Source organism: Lycorma delicatula, chromosome 3, assembly GCF_047948215.1.
Source record: "Lycorma delicatula isolate Av1 chromosome 3, ASM4794821v1, whole genome shotgun sequence".
Lineage (NCBI taxonomy): Eukaryota > Metazoa > Arthropoda > Insecta > Hemiptera > Fulgoridae > Lycorma > Lycorma delicatula.
This window is the reverse complement of record NC_134457.1, coordinates 42,616,357-42,642,229: the sequence shown is the minus strand read 5'-3', so window position 1 is coordinate 42,642,229 and position 25,873 is coordinate 42,616,357. Positions and strand designations below refer to the sequence as shown.

At 29.4% G+C, this 25,873-nt stretch overlaps 1 protein-coding gene across 2 annotated transcripts in view; it reads left to right on the top strand.

Annotated features, from left to right (window-relative positions):
* heca (hdc homolog, cell cycle regulator) overlaps positions 1–25,873 on the top strand; it is a 550,635-nt gene that overhangs the window by 80,980 nt on the left and 443,782 nt on the right. The window contains exon 3 of one of the 2 annotated variants that reach the window (XM_075358855.1): positions 6,543–6,589. The exons of the other annotated variant lie outside the window; for it this stretch is intronic. Coding sequence (XP_075214970.1) covers positions 6,543–6,589 — 47 coding nt within the window. The remainder of the gene's footprint in view (positions 1–6,542; positions 6,590–25,873) is intronic. 2 annotated transcript variants of the gene reach the window in all.

Sequence of the window (25,873 nt, the reverse complement as noted above, 5' to 3'; positions counted from 1 at the left end):
TCCTACATTAAAGGCAATTTTTTTTTGGCAGCCGTGTTTTTTAATTTTTAATATTGATCTCTTGTTTTATTGTGTTGCTTTAACAGTGTAGGATGTAATCGATATTTAAAACCATTTATTGATTGAATTTACCTCAATTATAATATAATGGTAGGCTTTTTTAATTTTCATTTGTTTAAAAATCGGTGTACTTAAAAATAAATAGAATAAATGTTAATATTAAAAAAAAAATATATTACCCTTTATGACTATTTCGTCTCCCAAAATAAGACAGAAACGTCTGTGAACACTTCCTTTAGAGCCACTTAAAAAAAATATATTTTGATTAAATGTTGCCGATATCTCTTCCGTAGTTTCATTTCCATTCATATTAAATAGTATTATTTAAGCGGTGATTATAAAGATTTTTTCTTTTCAATTTCTCTCGCAAACGAATTTTGGGTAATGCTAGGCTTATCTTTTTTTGTGGAAAGATCATATTACTCCGTTCTAGATACATATTTACGATCTATTCCTAAATTTCATTAGTTGAAATGTTTAAAGATGAAATAATAAAAAAACTATATTACTTTTTTTTTTAATGTACTATTTGTGCTGTGGCGGTGTTTTACCAGCTTGTCATAAAACCACTTTTCATCGGTTAAAAAGGTAAAATTCGATTAATTTTTCATAAAAACTGACGCCACTCATTCTTTTCATTATTTAAATCTATTATTAAATTTCTTACTTCCATATTTATAGCATATTCATCGTCTTTTTTTTACTGTGGAACTGGACAAAAAAGTAATCAATGTCTAGGTTGGTGTTTTGTTAGATGCTTCTAAATATATGTAACTTAATATTTATTAATGTAAAAAAAGTTAAGTTGAGGACTTTTTTTTTTTAAATTTTAAGTTTTTGATTACTTTCAATTAATGAATTTCATAATTTATTTCAAAAAGTTTGTTTTGTTAGAATAATTACTGTACGAATTGAAAGATTTATTTTGTATATTTTGTTGTACTAAGTTTTTGTTTTTATAAAGCATAGCTTACTCTTTTTTTATTTTTTTTTTAGGTTAGTTAATGTATTTACGAGAAAAAATTATGTATATAAAGTGTACATTAATACTATAACAATGCATAATAATTAAATTATTGGTATATAATTAAAATTAAATTAATAATTAACGTAATAAAATAACGATATTAAAGTATTGTTAACAATTTAACAATACATATTGTATTTAATTTAAATAATTTATATGGATATTAATCATGTTATAATTTAGGTTTTTATATTTATAATTTCTCCTTTAATGATGTGATCTATATAATATATTATATACCGGTCAGAATAAATGACTTTATTTATATAAGTTGTAGTTTCGGAGGTATTATAAAAAAAAATTAAAAAAAAAAAAATGGGTACTATAAAGTTTAGTGATTTTTTCGGTGTCAGTCTAAAAATATAAATGTAAGATATAATATTCTTTTATACACTGGTATTATATTATAATTTGTATAAATATTCTCTTTGTTATTAGAAATTCTTTTGTGTACGACTACTTTATGAAATAATATTTTTCTAAGACAAACATGTATCCTCATGCTTTACATTCACATTGCTAGGTTTATCAATATTTTATTTTCAAACTTATGTAAAATTTATTTCATAGTTTTTAACTTACCTTTTTTTAATCATAATTTGTAATATTTAAAGAAATTATAGTTCCATTCCCTGTAGTAAAAATTTTTAAATGTAAATATTCCTAAGATAACATTTGATAATATTTAAAAAAAAATCTAGTAGTAAACAATATGTTACTTGGAACTAACATACCCAAAATTTATTTTTTGAAGATGATATTTTACATAAGAACCCCACCAATTGCTCAAATAGTTGCAATTTTATTTTTTATATCTTCTACAGTTCGATCTTATATTTCAGTAGTAATTTGGGTTATCTGCTGTTGAAACTCGGCTTTCAATATCTCCGTTATAGTGACCCCTCACGAAGAAATCGTCTGCTAACAGATCAAGAGTCTAAAAGGCAACAAAATATTCTTGATATGAGCTCGAACCATGTAGATGTTGGTTCTCATTTGAACAGTTCGTACCAAACCTGGTTACAGGTTTCTTTTACTGTTTCTTGAATCGTTTCCTCAGAATTCCGTATAGTATATTAATTGCATGTGCTGACGACACGTAATCGTGTCGTTATGAACTAAAGTGACGGTGAAGTTCTATACTTTTAAAAAACGCTTTGACTGTAAATCATGTTGTGGACCCCTACAGTGCTCGATGATAACTAAACGACCTAAGCCGGGTTGATGATGGCCTAAGCCGGGTTGTTATTGAGTGATACTAACCGCTTTGGGCTTCGAGACAAATTTTGAGCTCTCTCGATTTTTCAAATGCTCTGTATTACAGGGGTATATAATTAATTTTTTATTTCAGTGTAATTGTGTATGCACGTACCTCAAATGGTTAATATATTAAATAACATAATACGCTTGTTTAATGTTTTTATTAGTAGCTGTAAGTTAAATTATTTTTTATTCGTTTAATGTATTATATTACTTTGTAAACATTATATTTTTATAATTAATCATAACGTTTGAGTAAGATATTTTATAATGTATTTTTGAATATACTTTGAAAGCGTTACGTATTTGTACTGCTTTCATTATATGAGGAATAAAATTATTTCTACAAAAAAAAAAGTTGATAATTACATATTACATAATACAATATAATGATATATTATTAATTAATTCTTAGAAAATTTGTTGCATTGTGCTTAGCCTACGTGTGGAAGGTAACGTTTTTATTTAATTATAATTTTATTATCGTTCTTATTTTTAGATCTCCAAAATTGTAATTCCCCAAAAACAATCTTTGATGCTTTCTAGTTATTTTTATTATATTTATTCGTAACATTTATTAATTATTATTTATTATTCTTGCTTAAATGTGTTTTATTACTAGGAAAAAATTATTTATACATAAACCCGTGCAAGTTGACACGTAGTCTAGTATAGTTTATTTTAATTTATTTACGAGTATTATAAATCTTATTGAACTACGTTAAAAGGCACTGATAACTTCCTTTTATTGTCTTTATTCGTGGATAATTATAGTTTAATGAAAGATTCTTCTTTGAATTAAAACTATTTCATTATCTATTTCTTGTATATTTATGATAGTTTTTTTATAATAGTTGAATTTTTTTTTGTATTAAAATTTGTGTTAGAAAATTCCGTACGTATGAAGGTCGCCGCTCTATTTGGCTTTTAAATATCAAAACGATTAAATTTATCATCATAAAATATTTTACGGTAATTTGTGTGTAACTCATTTTAATTCTATTAAATTATTGAAAAATCTAATGGCATTTTCCCGAGAATTAGAGATGTTTCATTTAAATGTTTACATTAGTCGTGTGTAAATAAAATATGCAATTCCTTGAATAAATTTTCAACAATTGGGTAAACAGAAAAATGAACTTCAGCAGATTTTTGCATCTCGAACAGTTAATTTTTGGTATTACACACCACAATCCAAGCATTCGAGGGGAGGCAATTAAAACGTTTAAATAGGGCTATTACATATTATTTTAAGGGAAATTGAAAAAAAAATATTTGTCGTTAAATTATCAGGTTATGATAAGATAACCTAACTAAAATGGCTTCCAATTATTATTTTTCACAGCTTTTTTTTATATTGATTCCCTACCCTCCTAGGTTGGATTCACCGCGAAGCATAAGCACAGCCCACGGGATTGTCCACTCTAACGGATCGTTTCAGTGCCTACCTCTAACCCCTAAGGCAAGGTATTCAGACCTGATTATGTCGTTCCTGAACCCCACCCTAGGGGCCGGGACTCGATCTTGATTCCATGCCTCCAATCTGAGTACCCCACAAAGAGGTCCACACCGGGTGTTGGACTTTTAACAGCTGCCTGCTTCTAACCGGGTCCCCCGAGGGGGCCCTAGCAAAGTCTCGATCTTAATTAGCTTGAGGGCGACGGAGTCCTCGTGTCTCATCGTTGCCCCCCATCCCAGAAAGCCCGGACGAACGACGACTCCATAGGAGGCTGCTGTCATCACCCCCTCGCTACCTCGTTGTCCTTGCCTTTGTGTTGTAGTATCGTCGTTCTATATTCTCACACAGCCGTAAAGGTTATGTCCAGTTACCTCCTACTCCTGCCCGGATTAATTTGGAGATATTTTTTCTACCGGTTGAATAGACCTCGGTCCTGTGACCCTCCTTATCACAGCTATTTTATTGTTGGTATACAGCGCCTTTTAAATAATAGTTCAACAGTGAAACTGAAATCCTGCTAACCAAAAATGATCCATTTTCAGTGTGAGATCACTACTTGGGATGAAATGAAGATCTTTTTTGACATAGGTGTGAAAAGTATTAAATATTGCCAGTTTGATTAGAATTGTGTTAGCCAGATATTTTTTCATAAACTTTAAAATTTTTCAATCTCTGTAGTGGACTAATAAAAAAAATCATTTCGGTTTCGTAAAAAAAGTAATCCACAATCCCGTATTAAATGATCGCCGACTGAAGGTACGAAAGATTTATGACAGCGTAAACTTCTCACTAGACCGTATCCACTACGTTTTACCCATTTCTCGGGTATGAAAAAGTGTTCCGCTCAATCTGTACAACTTTTGTTAACAGTCGAGAGTGTTTCTGGAAGGTTGCGTTTCAAATTTACCTGCGATTCTGCAGAGTTTCTTCGATAATTTTTATAACAGTAGATGAACAAGGATTCACCAATTCATGCTAGAGATCACACAACGAACGTGAAAGTGGATACCAAAGAGAGTAGATGAAAGTGGTCCAAAGAAAACGAAAACTATTCCAACTGCAAGAAAAATCATAGTTACGGTTATTCGAGATTCTCGTAGTGTGGAGCTCGTAGAATACCTGGAAAAAGGCAGGACCATCGTCTGGTGAATTATTCTTAACCACTGGGTCAATTAAATGATGTTATTCATGCTAAACGTTTCTGACTAAAAAGAAAGTGTCCTTTCACTACCATAATGTGCCTGCACACACGTCTCAGAGTTTTCCTGCTAACCTACATTACAAAGTGCTTCTTGCATCATATTCCCCGGAATTAGCCAAAAGCGATTATTTTCTTTTCTACAAATTTAAAGAAATAGTTCGGTGGACGCAAATTCACTGATTAGTTTAAAGCTGAGACAATCGCTTATTTTGCAGAGTTGGACAATTTACATCATATTGAAGGTATTAAAAATTTGGAAGTCGTTGGTCTAGATGTACCGAATTTCTATGTGAGTATGTTGAAAAATAAAATTAAAATTTCGTAAAAATCTTGTATTTTCTCTGCCTGGCCGAGAACTCTGCGTACGGTCCTAGTACAAACTAGTGAAAATATCTCGTAGGTTTTTTATTTTTTTAAGAAAATATAATACTTGTCTCAAGTATCTTAGAATTATAAAATTTAAACAATTTTGAATAAATTCACGAAAGAACTCTTCCCCTTTAATTAATTCTTATATTTTTAAATATTTATTTAATGAGTAATATATCTAAGAGTATAAGTATTTTTTTCTAAGTGATCTCAGGGTTTGAAAAAATATCTACTCGACCCATGAAAATACAAATTCTGTTAACCAATTATTTTTCCATTCGTTTGACTTAAATTTATTATTATTTTTTTTTAGTTTAAAGCTGTTTTTTTAGAATAATTGATCAGCTCACTACAGGTTCTTTATAGGTTCTAAAAATTAGAACTTATAATTTTTTATATTTTCAAATTTTTGGTTGAATTTCTTATTTTTTTTTAATTTTTAAACGAGTAGATAAATAGGTTGGAAATAGTATTTCAGTCTTTCCAGATAGATACAGTTTTACTTTTAAAATAAAATTATTTTTGTGATAATGTTTCAAATACTATCATTTTTATATTTGAGATAACGTAATACATGATGCAATTCAAAAATTTTATTTTTTTGTTAATTTTATGACTGTTTATTCAGATCATCAAAATGATTAATAAATGAGAAAGTAAGGTCATAATAGTTTCAATACTATTTGTGAATAATATTAAATTTTAAGTTTTGTGCTATTCTCAGGAAATGATAGCAACATGATTTTGATTTTTCGTTATTATTTTCGTTGCTTTCAATGACTTGTTTTTACTTGTGGAAGTTGTATTACTTTCTTCTATTAACATATTTTGAACCTAATTTCTATATTACATGTGACAAATTTTGTTCATGTATTATGTATTTCTCTCATTCTCTCTCTCCTTTCTCTCAGTTAATATCCGTAGTTTATTTCACTAAAATTTTAGCTGTTCGTATCTTTATTCAAATACCGAATGATATATATTGAGACATGGTGAGTAGAAGTGACGTCACCTGGTTTCTATTCATCCTCTTTTTTCCCCTACGACCTTCTCTAGACACTTTCCTTTATTACATATGCATGCATCCATTTGATATCAAATCGTTTTCTTTGGCGAAAGAAACCATCTCTGGTTGTCCTCATCTATGTTTGCAAACCCATTCACAGTAGTAGTAGCAGCAGTGGTTGTGGTGGTGGTGGTAGTGGTAGTAGTAGTAGTGATGATAATAGTAAATGTTAAGTATGGTTGGATATAATGTAGATTGAGATCAACTGGTAGATGATGAAAGGATTACTTAGTATTTGTAACATCAAAAGAAAACTATTATTCGAAATGGCCAATTATTATTTATAAAAGTTATCAGAGGAGGCGTTCGCCAAACTTAAGATCGATTCAAAATATCAAAACAAACAAAACAGTTCATTTGGACAAATGCCCTGTCTCGCTTTATTTTCCCTCTACACACCATTTTATTTCTCCAATAAAATTTTTTTTCTTAAGAACGGATTGAAATAATTTAATGAAATTTTGAGTTCATATATAACATCCATAATAAAATAAATAAGTTTGAACAAATTTGGCCTTTAAAAATTTCATAATGGCGTCCATTTAAATTTTTAAATTATTAATAGTTCCGTAAACATTAGTTACCGAATTATGTTGAATTAGATAAAACATTAAGTCTTTTATTATGAATAAAATTACATCTGATTTGTTAAATTAATTGATAAACAGATAAGTATGGTTTATGAAATTAAAATGGATTGTAAAAGTTACGCAGTATGACAATTTTATCCCTGTTTTCACTTCCTTCATTAATTGAATTAGAAATAATAATTAGTTGCCATTTTGAAAAATGAAATGAGATAGGACATTTGACCGTGTGAACTTTTTTTGTTTATTTTGATACCTTAAATTAGTTGATGTCCTAAAGTAGATTATCATGTATTAGTCCTTTAAGTTTGGTCAACAACTTCCAGGAATCTCTGTAAACAGATATTTCGATGATCCGTAGAGTAATATATATACCTCTATACGTAAAATTTTTATTTTCTAATAAAAAAAAATTTTTTTCAGAACGTTAAATTCAGGTTGATTTGAATAGTGGGTGGGGTTAATTAGGCTGATTTTTAATAGCTGGCTATAACAACGATAATCAAAATACAGCTCGCTCTTATACACTTTTCATAGGTCTAAAATTATTTTATTAAAAACAGCTGTTTTTAATTTTTATCAATTCATAACATTTTTTCTATTAAGTTTTGTCCAGTTTTGTTTTTAATAAGTTGGTTTTTATTTTCTTTCGTAGATTACTACATCAGTTTTCTCAGAATTAAATTCTGTATACAAGCTTAAATAATAAAATTCACGCATTTATTAGGTATTTTAACAAAATTATTCAAATGTAAAAAAAAAGATTTTTGTTTTACGTTGGATGTGAGAACTACAGAAGATACAATTCTGAGACCTGTTTTATTCGATATTTCAGGTCAAAACCATAATAAACCGTCAGGTTTACCCCTTATATAACGTCTTAAAAATTTCAGTATGACCTCATTTTACCGAGGAAACTGAAATCTGGGCGTAATTTTTTGCTATTTGTAACTAGATTTTAAAGCTATGTTTGTATGATGAATCAGTTACCAAATTATTTCCCTTTTCTACTGAATGACCTTGTTATTATTATTTATTAGTTAGTTTAAGGGTTGTTTTTATATTTATATTTGACATATGTTTACTAATTCCTTCTGAATCTACTGTTCACCTGTTTAACAATCGAAATTTTAGATTTTTATGTTTGTTAATGATTGTTAAGGTGGTTCCTTTTTTTGACATTCTAAAAAATTGTGTATGTCTTATGATACTGGATAAACAGTACAAATTTGAGGGGAAAAAATTTTAGTATTACTCCAGTCGCCGTTTCCGGGCTAATAAATGCCATTAACAGAAATATAATATGCAAATTTATATTTACTCGTACATGCAAATATAAATTTATGTCATGTCAAAAGAGAGGCTATGAAATTTATACATTTTTAATTAGTAGTTAAAATTTGATTATATTTTGTGATAAGAGTGAAAATTAAATTTAGCACGGATATATAAATTAAACTAAATCTATAACATTTTTTTAAACACCCACTTAGAATTTACAATGGAAAAAAATTCAATAAAAAATTATTACAGTTCCTAATTAAGTAAAGATTTTTTTAAAAGTAATATAATGGATGACGTAATGAATAAGGTTTGTTGTTTACAGTTGGTATTTAATGTGCACGCCCACTGTTGTGTGTATGTCGACTTTGAAGACTCCCTCAAGGGCAACTGGAAAGTCGAGTCGAGCCCGTCTGGCTTGTTTTATTTATGTCGCCGATGCAGACGCGGTTTGTCCCAAAGCCCGTACGTAGTTTTAATAACCGACCGGCATTTAGCCAGTGATCCAGTACTCTACGTAGGTTACGACGAGTGATCTCTGTAAAACTCTACGTTAGAAACGAAGTGAATCTACAATGTTCTCTTCTCTTTACTCGTCAGTCAGTTCTTTAATGTTATTTTGGCCTTTTTCCAGCCGTTATAATTATCTCGCTTAAGAAAATTATAATATCACAGTAACTTAAAGGAGAATAATTTTTAATTACATTGTAATAATTTTTAATATTACATTGTTTGTCAAACAAACAGTTGAGATTAACTCGTACTGTAATTTAAAAACTGAAAGTTCATAATATTGTATTGGTTTTATTAATACGCAAAACTCTATACTTCTTATAAAGTCAGATTATTATTAATTAAATAGTAGGGTTTATCTGAGGCTTTTATTTTTATTAAGTTGTAAATCATGGAAACGAATTAACGGTAAAAGTAATAAGAATCTATACATTTTTTATGAAAATAAACGAAGTAACGAGTTATATTTAAAATGTAAAATTATCTTGTAAATAACAAACTGTTGCTTGGTGCGCTGTATCATTGCGGATTAGTTTGATGCTTAAATAGTAGCATCATAATTACGGTAAAACTAATGTAGCATATTATTTTATTAATGTTATGTTATTTTCTAATGATCTACGTAATTTCTTTGTATTATTCAAATAATTTTTCAAAAACGTTATCAATTAAAGAAAATTAGTCTCCTCATCTATTTATGTTTTTTTTTTTTAACCTAACTGGAATTTTACGCTGTCCAGCGTAAAGTTTCTATTATTATCAGGGTTTTCCTAATCACTAATAATTTAATATTAACTCCCACGAGTTTCGTGAGTATATAGGTGCTCATCTACATACATTGACCCACCGGGTTGGTCTAGTGGTTAACTCGCCAACTCAAATCAGCTGATTTCGAAGTCGAGAGTTCTAAGGTTCAAATCCTAGTAATCGCAGTTAATTCTATACGAATTTGAATACTAGATCGTGGATACCTGTGTTCTTGGTTGGTTGGGTTTCAATTAACCACACATCTTAGGAACGGTCGACCCTTGATTGTACAGGACTACATTTCATTTACATTCATACATATTGTCGCGAGTTCGCGGCTCGATCAGGTTATTGAGAAATTGATAATTTAGAATGTTTATATTATTACAGTTTATTGGTTTAAAAACATAAGTAAAACAAGACAAATCAATAATAATGACAATGGTAAGCGACAGTAATAAAACAATTAATGAAAAATAGATAATAAACAAATATTAATCATAGTAATCACAACCACAATAATAATCGAAATTATAGTAAAAATAATAATATTACATGTCAGTAACAACCAAATAATCATGTCAATATGTCAATAAGCAGGAAATATATACAAAACAGAATTTGGAATAATCGTCAGGATTTATTTAGAAGTAGATAAATAAATAGTAAAAACCAGAATTCAGTCCCATTGACAAAAGGTATAAAATGACTGCTAGTCTTAACACTAACCATTAGTCTTGTATTAATAACAATAGTACAATAGATAAGACAAATATAAAGTTCTTTACTGCAAATACCTTTGTTGTACAGAAATAAAACTACTCCACAAGTTTATGAATGAAATTTAGTACATTATTTCTTTCACTTATAATCTTACAATAACTCATCAGCAGTATTTCTTGTTTACTGGAATTACTCGTGGCGTCACCTTAATCGTATCGAAGTTAATTATCACTGGAAATTCACTCCTTCACTCCACGCAGAATGCTCCCGTTGACTGACGTCTCACAGATTCGCATCGCAGACTCTCGTCTGCGAGGACTGACTAACTAACTAACTAACTGACATCGTCAGTTCAGAGAACAAGTCTAGCGTCGTCTCACTAGACTGGTTCGCAGAACTGATTTTTAACTGGTCTTCTCGGGAGTATTTGTACTTCTGTCCTCTTTAACTGCCGGACCGGACCAAATTCGAAGCTTGAAAACGATCGACCGAGCCCTTTTGTTCCCATGCATTCCAAACCTTGGTCCGGTAACTCTTCTCACGGTACAAACAAATGTTTATTGTGTTAGTAGGCAGTATTACAAAGGACCATTGGTAAATGGAGCTGTTACTTTTACTAGAAGAATTTCTTTTAGCCCTTTCTGGATCCTCTATTATTATATTTTCTTCTTAATCGGTAGAAATCCGTTACTCAGTTTCGCTACACGGTCTTGTTACAATATCTTCCTCATTCATCCTCTGAAGTAATACCTTACGGTGGTTCCTGAGGCTAAGAAGAAAAAGGTGCTCACCTTAACTTAACTCTGCCACTATTAAGATCTGTTAAACAAGAAAAAATACATTTAAATGTCAGACGTTCCCTCGTTTTGTGAGTATTAGAAATATCTTATTAATACGTTTGAAATCATCATTTTTCTGTTATGGGGCGGCCAACTTCATTTTAAAAAAAAATATAAACCCCCAAATTTTATAGCATTTTCCGATGCAATTCATAATTTAAGATATTTTTATTCTTAGGCATTTTCGGAACCATTCAGCAGTTATATTTCAACTCCAGTTTTATCTAAACGTAATATTACGTAATCCTATTACTTTAGTTTAACTATTAAGCTTTATATGTTATGTCTATTTCATCTTTCCTCTCGTTTTTTAAAAATTCCTAATACATATAATTTCTAAGACACCTCTATTAACAATTTATTTTTTTATTTTTTATTTAAGCAATATTAAATCTTTCTAACCATCAAAGTGCAATAAAATAATTAAGCGAAAGTTGTAGTTTTACTGTACTTGATGCTGAAGCATTAATAAAGAATCGTCCTTTCTCATATTTTCCTAGGGAAAGCGGTAAAGAACATTGTACATTTGAATTATGTACCTAATTTCTTTAGATAATTCTTTTCAATAGTTTACCAATATGATAATTACAATATGAAATTAATCTTGTGAGAAAATTTTCGTTGCTGTTTGAACGATTTCTGATTTTAATATGACAGTCTGAAGATTTAGTTTCTGCGTTGAATTCTTCAACAGTTTTTTAAGTGCATGTCCCTCTAGATGAAAGGAAGTGTTAAGAACTGAACGGGAAGTTGAGAATTGTTTTTTAAAAAAATTTACAACTTTTCGTTTAGACGACACGAATTCAATGACTGGAAATGTTAGAAGCAATTAATTTTTTAATACAGTTTTTATAAACATTTCGTAATAGTTGAGGCTGATAAGTTGTACTCTTCGCTTTCAATGTTAAAAGCATTGAAGGTATAAATATAATTTTATGAACTCATTCAGGTATTCTACAATACAATATACATGCAGATTTTTCTTTGCGTTTGTACTTATATTATGTTTAGCACTACGTGGTTTTTATCACGTAATATTAACATTAAGGAAATTAAGGATATAATATATCTTGTCATGAATAAACTTAATTAAATTATTCCGTCGTTGTGTAATATATTGTTGTTTTTTTTTTTTTATTTGTAGTGCAATCTCTTATTATGATTATAATAAACAACATCAGTTTCGCCTTGATTTTTTTATAAATGCAGTAAAAGTTAGTTTAGATCACGAATTTGTTATAATAGTTGTTTTTTTTGTACCTTGAAAATTCTTTAAGGAAGTACTATTGTATATCCTTCATTAAGTGTAATATGCTTTATGAACTATAAAGTTTCAGTATTTTAATCGAAAAGTAACTATTAATAATGCAAAATATTGCTTTATATTTTTTATTTGATTAATTTTTCGTTTATTATTAGTAAGAATATTATCTTTTTTAATTTTAATTTTTTACTTTCCTAACACGTGAACAAAATATACAATGCAGTTATCAACAATTTAAAAAATTCGTAATTAAGTTTTTTGAAAATATTTATTTTAATTCTGTTCTTAAATGTTATATTCATGTATACCAAAGATTAAAAAAAAGTGTCTTCAGTACAGCACTTCTCCGTATAAATATTTTTCTTTCGATCAAAAGTTTTGATATCTCTTATTTTAGAAAATTGTTTCACACCTCATTCAGAAGAACTGGTTCATTAAAAAAAAAAGAGTTTTTTCTTATATAATTTGATTCTAATGATATTTTTAATATTTGTTCCTCAAAATCATTTTCTTACATCTGAACCTTTTACACCGGAGGATGTTCGGAAAATCCGTTTTTACTGCAAGATATTTAAGTCGATCTGTTTTTGAGTAATTTGTTCGTTACCCATCCGGAGTAAACATGTCTTTTACTGTGGAAGGTATAGGTAAAATTGATGACCTATGTCTAGAAAGTACCTTGATCTTAGAAGATATACGTTCTTTTGATAGCTTCTAGATGTGTGTAACTCTTTATAAAAGGATTGTACGACTCGGTCTTTTGGGGCTACAATGTACTCTGGGTTATGGATAAGGTATTCAGGACACATTGTTTTTTCTTCATAAACGTAATTTGTTCTTCTACAATTACATTCCGGGTGTAATTTATGCTAAGTTAATATCAAGAATTTCGGAATTTCCATCACTTTTTTGACGTCAAATTATTCGTATAAGCCTATCAAAAACCAAACAGAAAAATTGAATACGAGTATGTCCATTGTCTTTTTAGACGGGGCTTTACTTTTTAAATAAATTGTGAGAATGTTACGGGCTTTATTTTTAAATAAATTGTGAAAAAGTTAATTGAAAAAAATAGTTTTATTTTTCTTTAAGACTAAAAGTCCTTAAATATATTTTACAATATACCGTAGTAGTTAAGATGTAGACGCGCAAATTGATCATCCCACAAACTCGAGAAGATCAGAAAATGTTCAATCTAGAGAGAAGCTATCAATATCTGTAATATAATTTACGTTGATCGATTTAATTTTTAAGTGTGTGCTGAATTAACGATCCACTAGACATGAGGTAATAATTTCTTAAATAATTATTTCGCCCAGTCCTAGAATTAAAAATTACCGTGAGATTAATCTGGTGAATAATAGACTGTTTAATCGCATATTAACTGGAGGTATGGATTACTCCTGACTGTAGAAGTAGTAGGCATCTATCTTCACGGCTTTATAGGAAAAGTTGAAATGGCTTTTCATATATATATATATATTTTTAAACTGAATACCTAGTATCTAAACTGAAATCTAGTCATTTGTGTAGGTTTTTGAGTTCTAAACAACTAGAATATTTGATTTTTTATATTGATAATTAATTTGATGACGTAATATATTGTTTCATAAGATAAAAAGTGATTTTTATATCTTGTACATTTTTTCATATTCATATTCATTAAACGTAGGAGTTTACGTGTAGATATTACGGATAGATGTTCGTATCACAGTAAGTTTGTAGCAATTTATGAAAGAGGTGGATTATTCAGTGTTGCCAACTCTTACAAATTGATTGTAGTTATTATTATTATATAATGTTAATTCACCATTACATAATATTAGCCGTTTTAAATTCATAGATTCCGTATAAATTATTAATATTTTTTTTTTGTACAGGTTAAGTAACGGGTGATTTAAAAAAAAATATATAAAAAATAGAAAATATAATTTTCTTATGTTTTAATGTACAGTTACAGTAAATATAGTGTTATTTATTGGCATAACCTCATTTTTTAAATAACATATCAGATAAGTGTCCTTCATCATTTTCTATAATTACTATAGTCTGTCCCGTACATTTCGCGTCGCTGCACTCGGATGTTGTCTGGGATTGCTGTAATTTCTTCTAGTTTAGAGGATTTGGGTTCGTTAATATTATTTGCTCTACTAATGAACACTCTAGACTTTAGATATCCTCAGAGAAAACGGTCGCAAACTGACATCTTTGGAGAACGCGCCGGGCTATGCAACGATTCCTCCTTAAGAAATCTCGTCCCCTGAAAATATCTCTCTTGAACCACCGCCGTAGGTGCTCTGGCAGTGCGGTTTCTTGTTGCTCTATCCTCCTGAAACTACGCTACATTGAAGTCGATCCTCATGACAAAGCGGTTCAGTTGCAAGGAAATGTTAACATCGTTGTAAACCGGTCAGGATTGACTATTACCACTTCGATGAAATAAAGGCCAATGATTTCTAAAACTCCCCTTAGCACATAAAACAGTTACATATGGACTGTGAAAATATTCGTGTCTGGCCAGTAACGAAAATTATGATTGTTCATCGTACTCGATAATTGAAAATGTGCTTAGTTACTTATTATCAGGACCATTCTATTGAAAAACAAGTTAAAAGAATTTACTCAAAACGTCACCCGACTTGCTTTGTCACCACGCTCACTTAGAATTTGCACCACCATCATTTTATACGGATGGAAGTTCAAATCCATCTGTAAAATTCATTTGATACTGATCAGAATAAAGGAAGAGCTGCAGCATACTTTCTGGTTGAGCCTTTAGGGCTCCTCATCATAACCTGGTTGACTCTCAATGTTTGAAAAAGTTCTCACTAATTGGATAAGACCTGGCGGTTTGTTTTTCGTTGCAGAATAAGTAATTAGGAAATTTTTTAACGTCAGCTTTATCATATTGCGGCTATGAAGGGGCACCATGATGTGGAATATTGAAATATCGACGGGATAATCTATGTGTAGTCACAACCGAATCGCTGTTATTAAAAAATAAGTTTCCACAACGAACGTAAAGTGTTCAACAGTCCCTGCCCCATTGTTACTGAAATGCATCTGGTATGCAGCCATTTCGATTCCCGCCTACACGTCAGGGTTGCCAACTTATCTTGCTTTCAAACTCGTAAGATTTCCGTGACTCACTCTCTGTACGTACTCGCATATATATCATGTAATTATTAAGAACCATAAAATTTTCTCGTCAAAACAAACCTATTAACTATTTTATAGATATGGTATATTAATACAAAGTTTTTATAATAGTAGCTACTTAGCGATAATTTTTTTCTGTATAATGTTGTAAATGTCACGTAAATGATGTAAATTTTCCTTTTCTTTTATATTTTATAACTAACGTATCTCATAGTTCAAGGTTAATTATTTTTAACTTTGATTAAACGAATGTCGATATAAATAATGACCAACCATTTATAGTCTAGGAAAAACTATAATATGAGTTTTTATACATATATTTATTTACTTTTTATGTGTGTATTTAAATTACGTTATTATTTTATTCAACTTGGTTCATTTTCACCAGTTTGAAAGTATAAATAATACGGGCGTGAGTGAATGTGCATTAATTATGCACGTATACGGTGTCTACCCACCTATAAAAGCTTATGTCAATTGCATTGCTGAAGATTATTACAGCATTATTATAGATAATTACAATAAGCTATTAATACGCATGAATTATAATTAATATGTATTTATTATTACAATCGTAGATAATTTAATTGATCGAAATAGATTATTAATAAAAAATAATTATTTATAATTTATATAAAATTATTACATAAATAATTATATAAGATAAAATTATATATATATATATATATATATATATATATATATGTATATAATTTTATGCAGTCGAACTGGTCAAAACGCATAAAATTTTTGATACCTCCGGATTATGAAAATTGTTTACCTTTTTTACGGGATTGCATGTAAATTATAAAAATGTACAATTCATAATGAAACATTATGAAGTAAATAAATCGTTTATTACTCTGATGAGTACGTAATAATATATTACGTAGATCATTTAAGAGTGAGTAGAAAATGCGACTACATGGATAAAAAAATTCCTTTCGGCACGCCGGAAGTCGGAGGTAGTTTTCACCGGGGCAAAGTAGGGGTAGGTGAACTCGGATTGTACGAGCTCGTATCAAAGATTACTTTCCATGTTTTATGGGGACTATGTTTTCTCATTAGTCTACAAATTATTGTGCAATTTATCAAGACTTCTTATGATTTTTCCTGAACTGCTAGACAACACACCTATTTGAGGATTAGGTTTGTTTCTTTGTATTGATAAAAAAAGGCAATGTTTTCAAAACGTTTTATTTAAAAACATGTATAACAACAGTGATGTTTAGAAGATGATTTGAAAGTACAATAAGCTTACATTACCCGTATGAAATATTGTCACTTGCAAAAAACGCAGTACTAAGTCACGGCAGTTTAAATGCGTTCACTTCAAATTCACTCAATTCGACAATGGTTTCATATGTAAAAATGTTTCATATATTTAGCATATGGGAAGCCGTAAGGGTTGGTCATATCAAAAATCATTTCAGCCAAAATTTTTATGTAATGTTTAGAGGACTAACAACCACTTTAAACTGATTCGATACTATGCCTATTAAGAAAGGTATGTTTTTTTTTTGTCTAAGAAACCCCATTTTATCCGCCCCCTAGGCCAATGGTTGGTGATATCCGAAAAATTTACTTAGATACGTTTTTGGCTCTCATCCAAAAAATAGTAGGAACTTTAAAACGAATTCAATATTTTACTTAATAAGAAAGTTATAGCGATAATTTGTTTTTTTGAAAATGCCCGCCCAGGTCCGATTTTGCCCATTAACGAACTCGACCGAGATTTTTGGGGGTTCTATTTTATGTATCGATTTGAAAGTAATTGGTGCAAAATTACAGCAGTTATCGTGTCCAAAAGAAAGTGAAATATGTGTATATATTTATGAACTTTTGGACTGATGGTGGTTTTTAGTATGGGGGATGTGAAACGCGAAGATATGTCGAAATTTTCCGGAAGTCGAATCATGATACCCATTTAAATAGGTAGCTTTCTTATGGAATCTACCTAAACACGGAACAGTTGAAGTACTTTTTGCACCTGGTTGGATCAAGGAAAACCATGGTAAAAGTTTGAAAGAACTGTATCGTAAATATACAATTAATTAGAAAATTAAAAAAATACATACGATTCGCATATTACTTAAATAAATTTAAAAATATGAAATAACAGTAAAGTAAATACACAAAGTTAGTAAATTAAAAAAAATATCTACGCAGTCATTTAGAAGGCTTTAAAGAATATTATTTGTATATAATTATATAAATTTATATAGTACTGTTATTTAATAATTCATCCATGTTTTAGTAAAAAAATATTCTAATTTTATTTAAAATAAATTGGTGGTATGATTTTTTAAACAGTTTGGTAGTTTACTGAAAATGTCAATCAAAGAATAATAAGGCCCTTTCTCGTAAGCCGATGGATGCATTGTGTAGAAGTTTTAGTCAAGCAGTGTAGGTATATCTGGTTTGATAAGAGCACATTCATAAATGTAAACGTCAGGATAAGTTAACATTTATATTTTTTTCTATTTTCGGTTTACCACGATTCATATTTATGGGTACCGAACTATGATTTGATGACCTATTTTTGTATTTTTAAAACTTGATTTGATTTTTTGAGGGCCTCAAGAGATAATATATATCAGATGAGAATGTATGTAGCCGTAATAAATATTTAATAATAATAAGCTTAGTGTTTTATTATAGCGCATCAAATCGAAACAACACGATTCGATTTTGTTGCAAACGAAATCAGTTTGATAATCCTACGAGAATTTGTCATCTGATAAACCACATTAATTTCCGCTTTTTGAGTAACAAAATTACCATTTTCCTATGTTCTTTTACTAAAAACTGTAATCAGTTTACATTGCTGCTACTGCTTACATATTTTTTCCTAATGTGCTGAAATCCATTGATGTGTTTCGACTTTGTTCCTTCTTTTTTGTGTATGAACTGATCGGCTGTTGCAATCATAACATTTATGAAATTAGTGACGACATAATATTTAACCTTTTTGATTTGAATACGGCACACATTTTTACTTCTCCGGCTGTTTAGTTATACTGAACGAGAGCACTATATCGGTGAAGGTGTGTTAGTCGGTCAAGTTTTGAATCTTGGAGCAGTTACAGGTCGTGAGGTTTCGTGATTTACTCACCTCCCTTCCTTTTTCCATTGCTTTAGCCAATTATAGGGATGAACAATTCCGAAAGGATTTATGTTCTTCCATTTGGATGTATGTTGAGTTGTATTTTTGTTTGATACATCCACACTGTTTTGATAGATTCGGATGAAACTTAGCCTGATTTCTGTACATGAGTCATTCATGAAATTTAATCTTGGTCGCATTCGATCAAAGTGACAGAAAAATATGAATCTCATGGATCCTGCATCACAAACGTTTATCCAAAGATAGATTCCTTTCAAATAATTAATTTAATGCTCATTAGGTAACTAAGATATTTTCTGATGGTATTTGATTTTATTCAATCCCCAATTAAAGGATGGAGGTAAAATATCCCTTTTTATTTTTTGTTTCTGGGCTGAAACTTTGATTCTTATATTAATTAGATGATTACATTGGATAAATATGTCACTTTGATTATGCATTAGAACAATTTTATTCAGTGATACGGAACAGTATACCTAACCTTTTGTTGTTTTTTATTCAATTAACCTTTCGCTTATTAATTTCAAACCGAGTGAACCAATTTTTATAAAAAGTTTTATAATGACTTAAATACAATCCCCTGATGCCATTTAATTTTTTAAAAAGTTATGGAAGTCTTTGCCGGATTTCCCCCCTACTATTATTATAGCATTACTGCAACAAAGTATTGATAAAATTTCATATAGTTTAGGGTTTTGTCCTACCAAAAAAAGACGCAAAACAATTTTTTTAGAGGTTGCTCGGATAACCATAACCGTACCGTTTTTTTAATCCTAATAAATAAACATATATAGAATACTTTTAATCTATTTGTAATGACCGTCTTTCTTTTCTCGTTCCCCAATTTTGATCGCTTTGATGGTATTTGTCATTCCGTTTTATTCTTAATCTTGTAACCTAAACATATTAACTATTTTTGATATCTTAACTTATCTATTTTATTTATTCAAATCTTTGTATTCCTTACAGTATTTACCTTCTGTACATCCTCCTACAACCCATACAACTAAACTTGATTTACTTATTGTATGGCTTTTGGTCTTAGCTCTTCACGTAAAACTGGATTCTGCGACAAAATTCTGTCCTCCCTTATACTTCTGTAAACCGCTTCACTTTCTTTCGACTTTAGTATTGCATCTAATTTTTTACAGTTTTCTATAACACCATATTTCAAAACTCTGTATTCTTTTCCTATTGTCCATATTTTACTATCATAAAGAAATGCGTTCCACCCTTATCATTCCTGGACACCAGGTTTCAGGCTAGCATTCCCGAACCTAACCGTCGGGTAAACAGGATGGCTGCTCCCTATTCGGTTATTAAACATTTATTTGAATTAATTTCTAGTTTCAAATGTCGACCTATTTTAAAAATTGAACGTAAGATTAATTTTTTTTAAACTTCTGAAGTGGAAAGGTAGAAGGAGGAAGTTTATAATAACGTAATACTATTACTAAAATTTTATTAAAATCAGATTCACCACGGATTGTATCTCTATCGAAATAATTTTCATGAGTTCCAAAGTGCAAGGGCTCATCCCATTCCTTTTGTTTGATGTTCTGAATTTGTTTTCCCTTGTCATAATTTAAAGTACAACTACCCTTCGCTCTTTTCTGATTTTTATAAACCTTTAGTATAGAACCCATTCCCTATATATATATATATATATATATATGATATCAAATTTGATAAATATATGTTTAATAATTTTTCCCCAAATGTTAATTAAAATGGTGCACCAACACATAAACAATACATATTTATAAGATGATGAATTAACTGGCGCACGCCAAAAATCATGCATTTCATCATTTTTTTTGTAATAATATTTCGTAGTGTTTTTCTAAAAGTTGTTTTATATATTTTTAATTTTCGTGTAATTAAAGGAAAAGTTAACTATTACAATTTAAAATATATATGTTTATTTGAAAATAGATCTAATTTTAGAGATAAATACGTCTACTTATCGATAATTGTGGTAAAGCATTCCAAATCCCTATTAATAATTATTAATGCGCTATTGCTGGGTGCGTGATAATAGCCTAGAGATCACACACAGACGATCTAACGTAAGCCTGTTGGTTTATCTCACGAGATCCTCTAAATTATGCAATATATACCGAGTGTGCCCATGAACATAATAATAATAATACATTTATAATTATAGCCAACGATTACGAATTAATAAGGTTTGTAACAGATATTGACTGTATACATCTAATGTAAACAGAAATAAATCTTATTAAGTATTTTTTTATATTTTAATTATAAATATTTAAATTTTTTTTCATACTGATACCAAGACGTGGTTTTCGATGCATCATTTCCCTGTAGGAAGGAATAAATTAATTTGCTACCTGTGTGAATCTTTTTTTATGGTTTGGCTGAAAAAAAAAAATAGTCTGAAGTACAAGTGGCATCCTTTTAGGGTTTATTTTTTTTGAAATTTATGGTGTTAAATAAACGGCAAGTTCTCTCGATCAAGAAAATGATGGGCCCAATATAACAGGGCGGAATATAATTTTTTAATTAATTTGGCGTGCTGATTTACAGTATTAAATTTATTCAGTAGGCGTTCAAAAACCACTTCATTCCTCATTAGTATAACATTTAAATTAGCATAACTACTTTAATTACCAACTGGAAATGAGAAAAGAATCTACTAAATAAAGGTTTTTAAAAGTTAAGAGCTGTTGTAATATTTGATATTTGATATAGCTAAGGATTATACTGTATACTTTTTTTATTTTATGTGAATTCTCGTCACAAAAATTTTAATGTGCTTCACGTCCCTGATTGTGTGAATCCTTTATTCTACAGTAGCGTATGAACTACAGGATTGTATTTTGTTTTTAGCAAAGTGCTGCTACCTGTATTTCGTAAAATGAATTTTTTTTGATATTGTTGTTTTATGGTGACTGATTTTATGCTTTTGTCTTTTCCCTATATTTTCCTATTCAGTTAAATTTTTTATAAAGTAATAGATTAAACAGAAAAGATAAGTACCTCAAAACACTTATTTCCTCGATTAAGTCTTTTGTAAATTTTAATCGTTGCTTTCCTTACCTGTTCTTTTTTTTATCTCTACACTTCCTTCCGGAACAGAAGTTACTGACCTGGGTTACTGTAATTTGTTGCTTGCTAACACTAATTATCCTTTTTTTGAGCGGTACGTACAATTAATAAGGACGCTTCTTCGTAATTATTGATGAAATTTTTACTTCCCCGTGCATAACAATACGGCATACGAACGATAGAAAACATGAACTTAAACCTAACGGTTAAAATATGTCACATCCTTTACGATTTTACCATTTTTTAACGGCATCATTTTGTGGAAAAATAATAATATCAATAATTCCACTAAAATAAAAAATTGAAAATGTTTTAAGGACATTCTTTAATATCCCGGCAGTTTCGGCAGGTAGCCGATCTATTAATATTTTTCTCATGCATCGCCATGGGTTGCAAAAAAGCGGTTTCTCGTAATCACTCATTGACATTCTCAATTCACGAAGTCCAGTTCACGCTTGGACTTGCCCTTTCCAGAGATACGTAAATCAATATTTTCTATTCTAAAAATTTAATATATTTTAATTATATATTTTACTTTTTCACATAACGTATATTATAACTGAAATACATGTAAAAAAAATAAATTATTAATATGAAAGTCATATTTATTCAACCAGTGACTTATTCTCCAGGCCAAAAAGCGGCAATGTCTTCCATATTGTTCTGGAACGGATTTCGACACTACTTATTTATGGTGCCAGAAAAATTCGCACAAGGAGCTATCTAAAACATTTCTCACAGTCACTTTTTCGACGAAGTTTATTTTTTGCTATTTCCTACAGCGTTACAACAGTCTGGATATACAGTAATAGGGTTGTTATTTATATAATGGATATCCAGTAATTGGATCTCTAAGATTTTAAGAGCGGTTAACAATGTCGTGTACATAATTACGGATCAAATTTCGTATCCCGATATAGACCGGCCACCGAACTGGAATAATTTATGAACCCTTGCGATGAAATCGATTATTATTGTGAGTAACGAATCTATACTTCGGTCAGGAAGTTCCTACCGAAAACCACCGCTCTCGCGGTACTCTCCCGACGACGTAATTTCTTTTAACGAGCATAAATTTATCAATTTCAGCAATCATTCTCTTACCATCATGACATGGTTATTATTTAAAAGTTTATTCGCACATATCTCCAGCAGGTAATCGCCGTAGACATGGTTAATTTCTAGTTCACGTACACAGAATTTACCCGATAACATTTCAAAACTAAACGAATACATAAATAGCATATTTGTAATATTTTTTTATATTTGGTCCAGACTTAGTTTGGAACCTCGCTACTTTGCATTCAGATGTAGCTGATCGTCAACTCCGCATTTCGTTTTGTTAACACGTAATAGTTCTCGGTTAACCGAACTCTTTAAAACCGTTTCGAATCCACAGTTACATAATTTATTTGTTGACAAAATACCGTAATTTTGGAACGTACGAACATAAATATTTTTTCATGACTTATTTTGTACAGACGAAGTATATTATAGGGAATATCCATTACGGAGAAAAAAAAAACACAGGAATACGGTAACAATAGGAACTTTACATACAGCTATCAATGTGAGATCGGGTAAGTAAAAAACACAAAAAAAGAAACGATCATTTGTCAAGCATCAATCAACGCATTCGCGAAGCGAACAAGTAGAAACATGTCAATACGCGCATCAACAAATATTCGCATAGTCTCTTAATACAATATTTTCTCTTTCTCTTTGAATACGTGTATCTTTAATTGCTATAGAAGTATAGCATTGTAAAAGTACTGAAAATCATCAATTATTAATTCATTGATAACAACTAGCGGAAGGATAACGGAAGAAAATCGCATGTCTTATCTCGATGTATCGATCCTTGATTCCAAAAATATATTAATTATCTGCGGGAATCAAATTTGAGACCATCTTGACTCATTACCTCTTTGTTTATTATAATAGCTAGTAAAATAAATTGTATTTTTTTCGAGTACGATTTTTATTTTGCGTGTTATTATATTGTGTTTACTTAATGTAGACAATTGTTTGTACACGTAACATGAATATTTATCATGGATATTGTCATTGTTAAGTCTGATTCATTCGTTATAGAATTTAAAGTAACCTTTAAAAGTTGTAATTCTAGAGGTACTGTATATATATTATATTATATTATGTGTTGGAGAAATGACGTACGCTTAACAGAAGTTGATATGTTGACTTTTAAAAGAAAACACGTTTATTCTTCTTTTATTTGTTTATTTTTTTATCAGCATAAAAATTTAAAAAAGAATCTAAGTAATTTTGTGATTCGCTCATATTATTTATATAACTTCTTTTCCAACCGGTAGAAATTAGTTCTTACGTATAGCCACCGTTAATTTACATTATTTATTAATCGACTTAAAGAGACGACCGACTGTATACGCTATATAACTGAAAGAGCTATTACAGTGTTGCGCAGTTTAGAGTGACATTTACTGCTTTCGGGGGAAAAAGAATTCTATCCCATACTATTTCAGTATTCTTGCTGCGTTCCATTACGTGTCCTTGAAATGAATTGCGTTCTGCAAGATTCTGGTGGGCTATAGTTGTTGGCCGGCCGGTTGAGCGGTTGCCGTTGGTTTTTTTCTTATGATCTTTGTCTACAAGATTTAATGCTGTATTTTTTATAACCTTTTTTTTCAATTTCCGGTTTCATTTCGTTACATCTATTTATTTTATGTACATATTTTATCATTTATTTTTTTATTATTATTAGTTTGCGTCGAACAATAGTTAATAATTATTTTGTTTTCTTATAGTCAATGAAAATCATGGTAAATGAAACTGATTTAGTTTTCAAATTGTCAGTATAAAACTTTGTTTTTAAATTGTTTAATTGTTATAAGATCCACTTTGGGTGATTTGTGGTGTAGCCATTTTCATCTTATATTGCAAAAAATTGAAAATTAATTTACTATTTACGATATAAAATCATAGGATGAGTTTAATAATTTCCAAAAGTTACAATAAATTATATTTTTAAAGACCGTTTAAAAATATATATATTTGTTTTAATTCGAAGCGGTTTACTACGGGCTACATAAATATCATTTCCTTTTAAAAGCTTTTATTTAACTCGCTTTAGGAATAATGAAATCTTGCAACTGCTACTATGTCTTTTGATCTATCGTATGAAAATGATTGAAATTTGGTACACGTATGTAACTTCGATGTGTAAAAATAAATATTTTTACTTTTTTAAAAGCTTTTATTTTTAGTCTTAAAAAAATACAAAAAAAAATTACAAAAATATATTTGATTACATATAAAAAATTATTTTTTAAAAAAGCTTTTATTTAACTAATATTAATATTAACATTAATAAAAAAAGGAAACAAATTAGAAAAACCCTCTAGAAAGTAAAAAATAAGAATTAAATCATATTGAGATTTTTAAACCAAAAAATATAATATATTAACAAATATGCACTGAAAAGTAAAAAATAAATTATATAAATATCTAATAAATAAATGTAATAATTATTAAATTTTAAAATTTAAAGTAATGAAAGTATTTAGTTAAATAAAAGCGTGGCGCAGTTTTTATAACAATCTTTTCGAAAGAGGGTTTTTCTAATTTGTTTCCTTTTTTTATTAATGTTAATATTAATATTAGTTAAATAAAAGCTTTTTTAAAAAATAATTTTTTATATGTAATCGAATATATTTTTGTATTTTTTTAAAATTATTTGTATCTTTTTTTTTACTTGTTTTGATTTTTCCATATTTCTTTAATCTCTGTGTTCATCCGTTTTTCTTATTCTCTCAATTTTCTTCTGGTGTACTTTCTTTCTTCATCCGAAAAATCCAGTATATTCCATATTAACTAGAAATATGTGTCAAAATACTTTAAAATAAATTCGATGCTATTTAAATGTTTATGACTGAAAATGACAAGCGTTTCATAACGGTTTTCTTCCTACTAAACGGTGTATGTATTTATTTTCATGTCAGATCTACATCCACTAAACCCAAAGTGAAAAAGAAGGAGTTAAAAGAAAAAAGAACAGTAGGTAATATGATAACACAATGTTTGAGCATACTCTAATGCTATTTTTTCTCTTTTTAGACTTCCAAACTACCGTAAGGT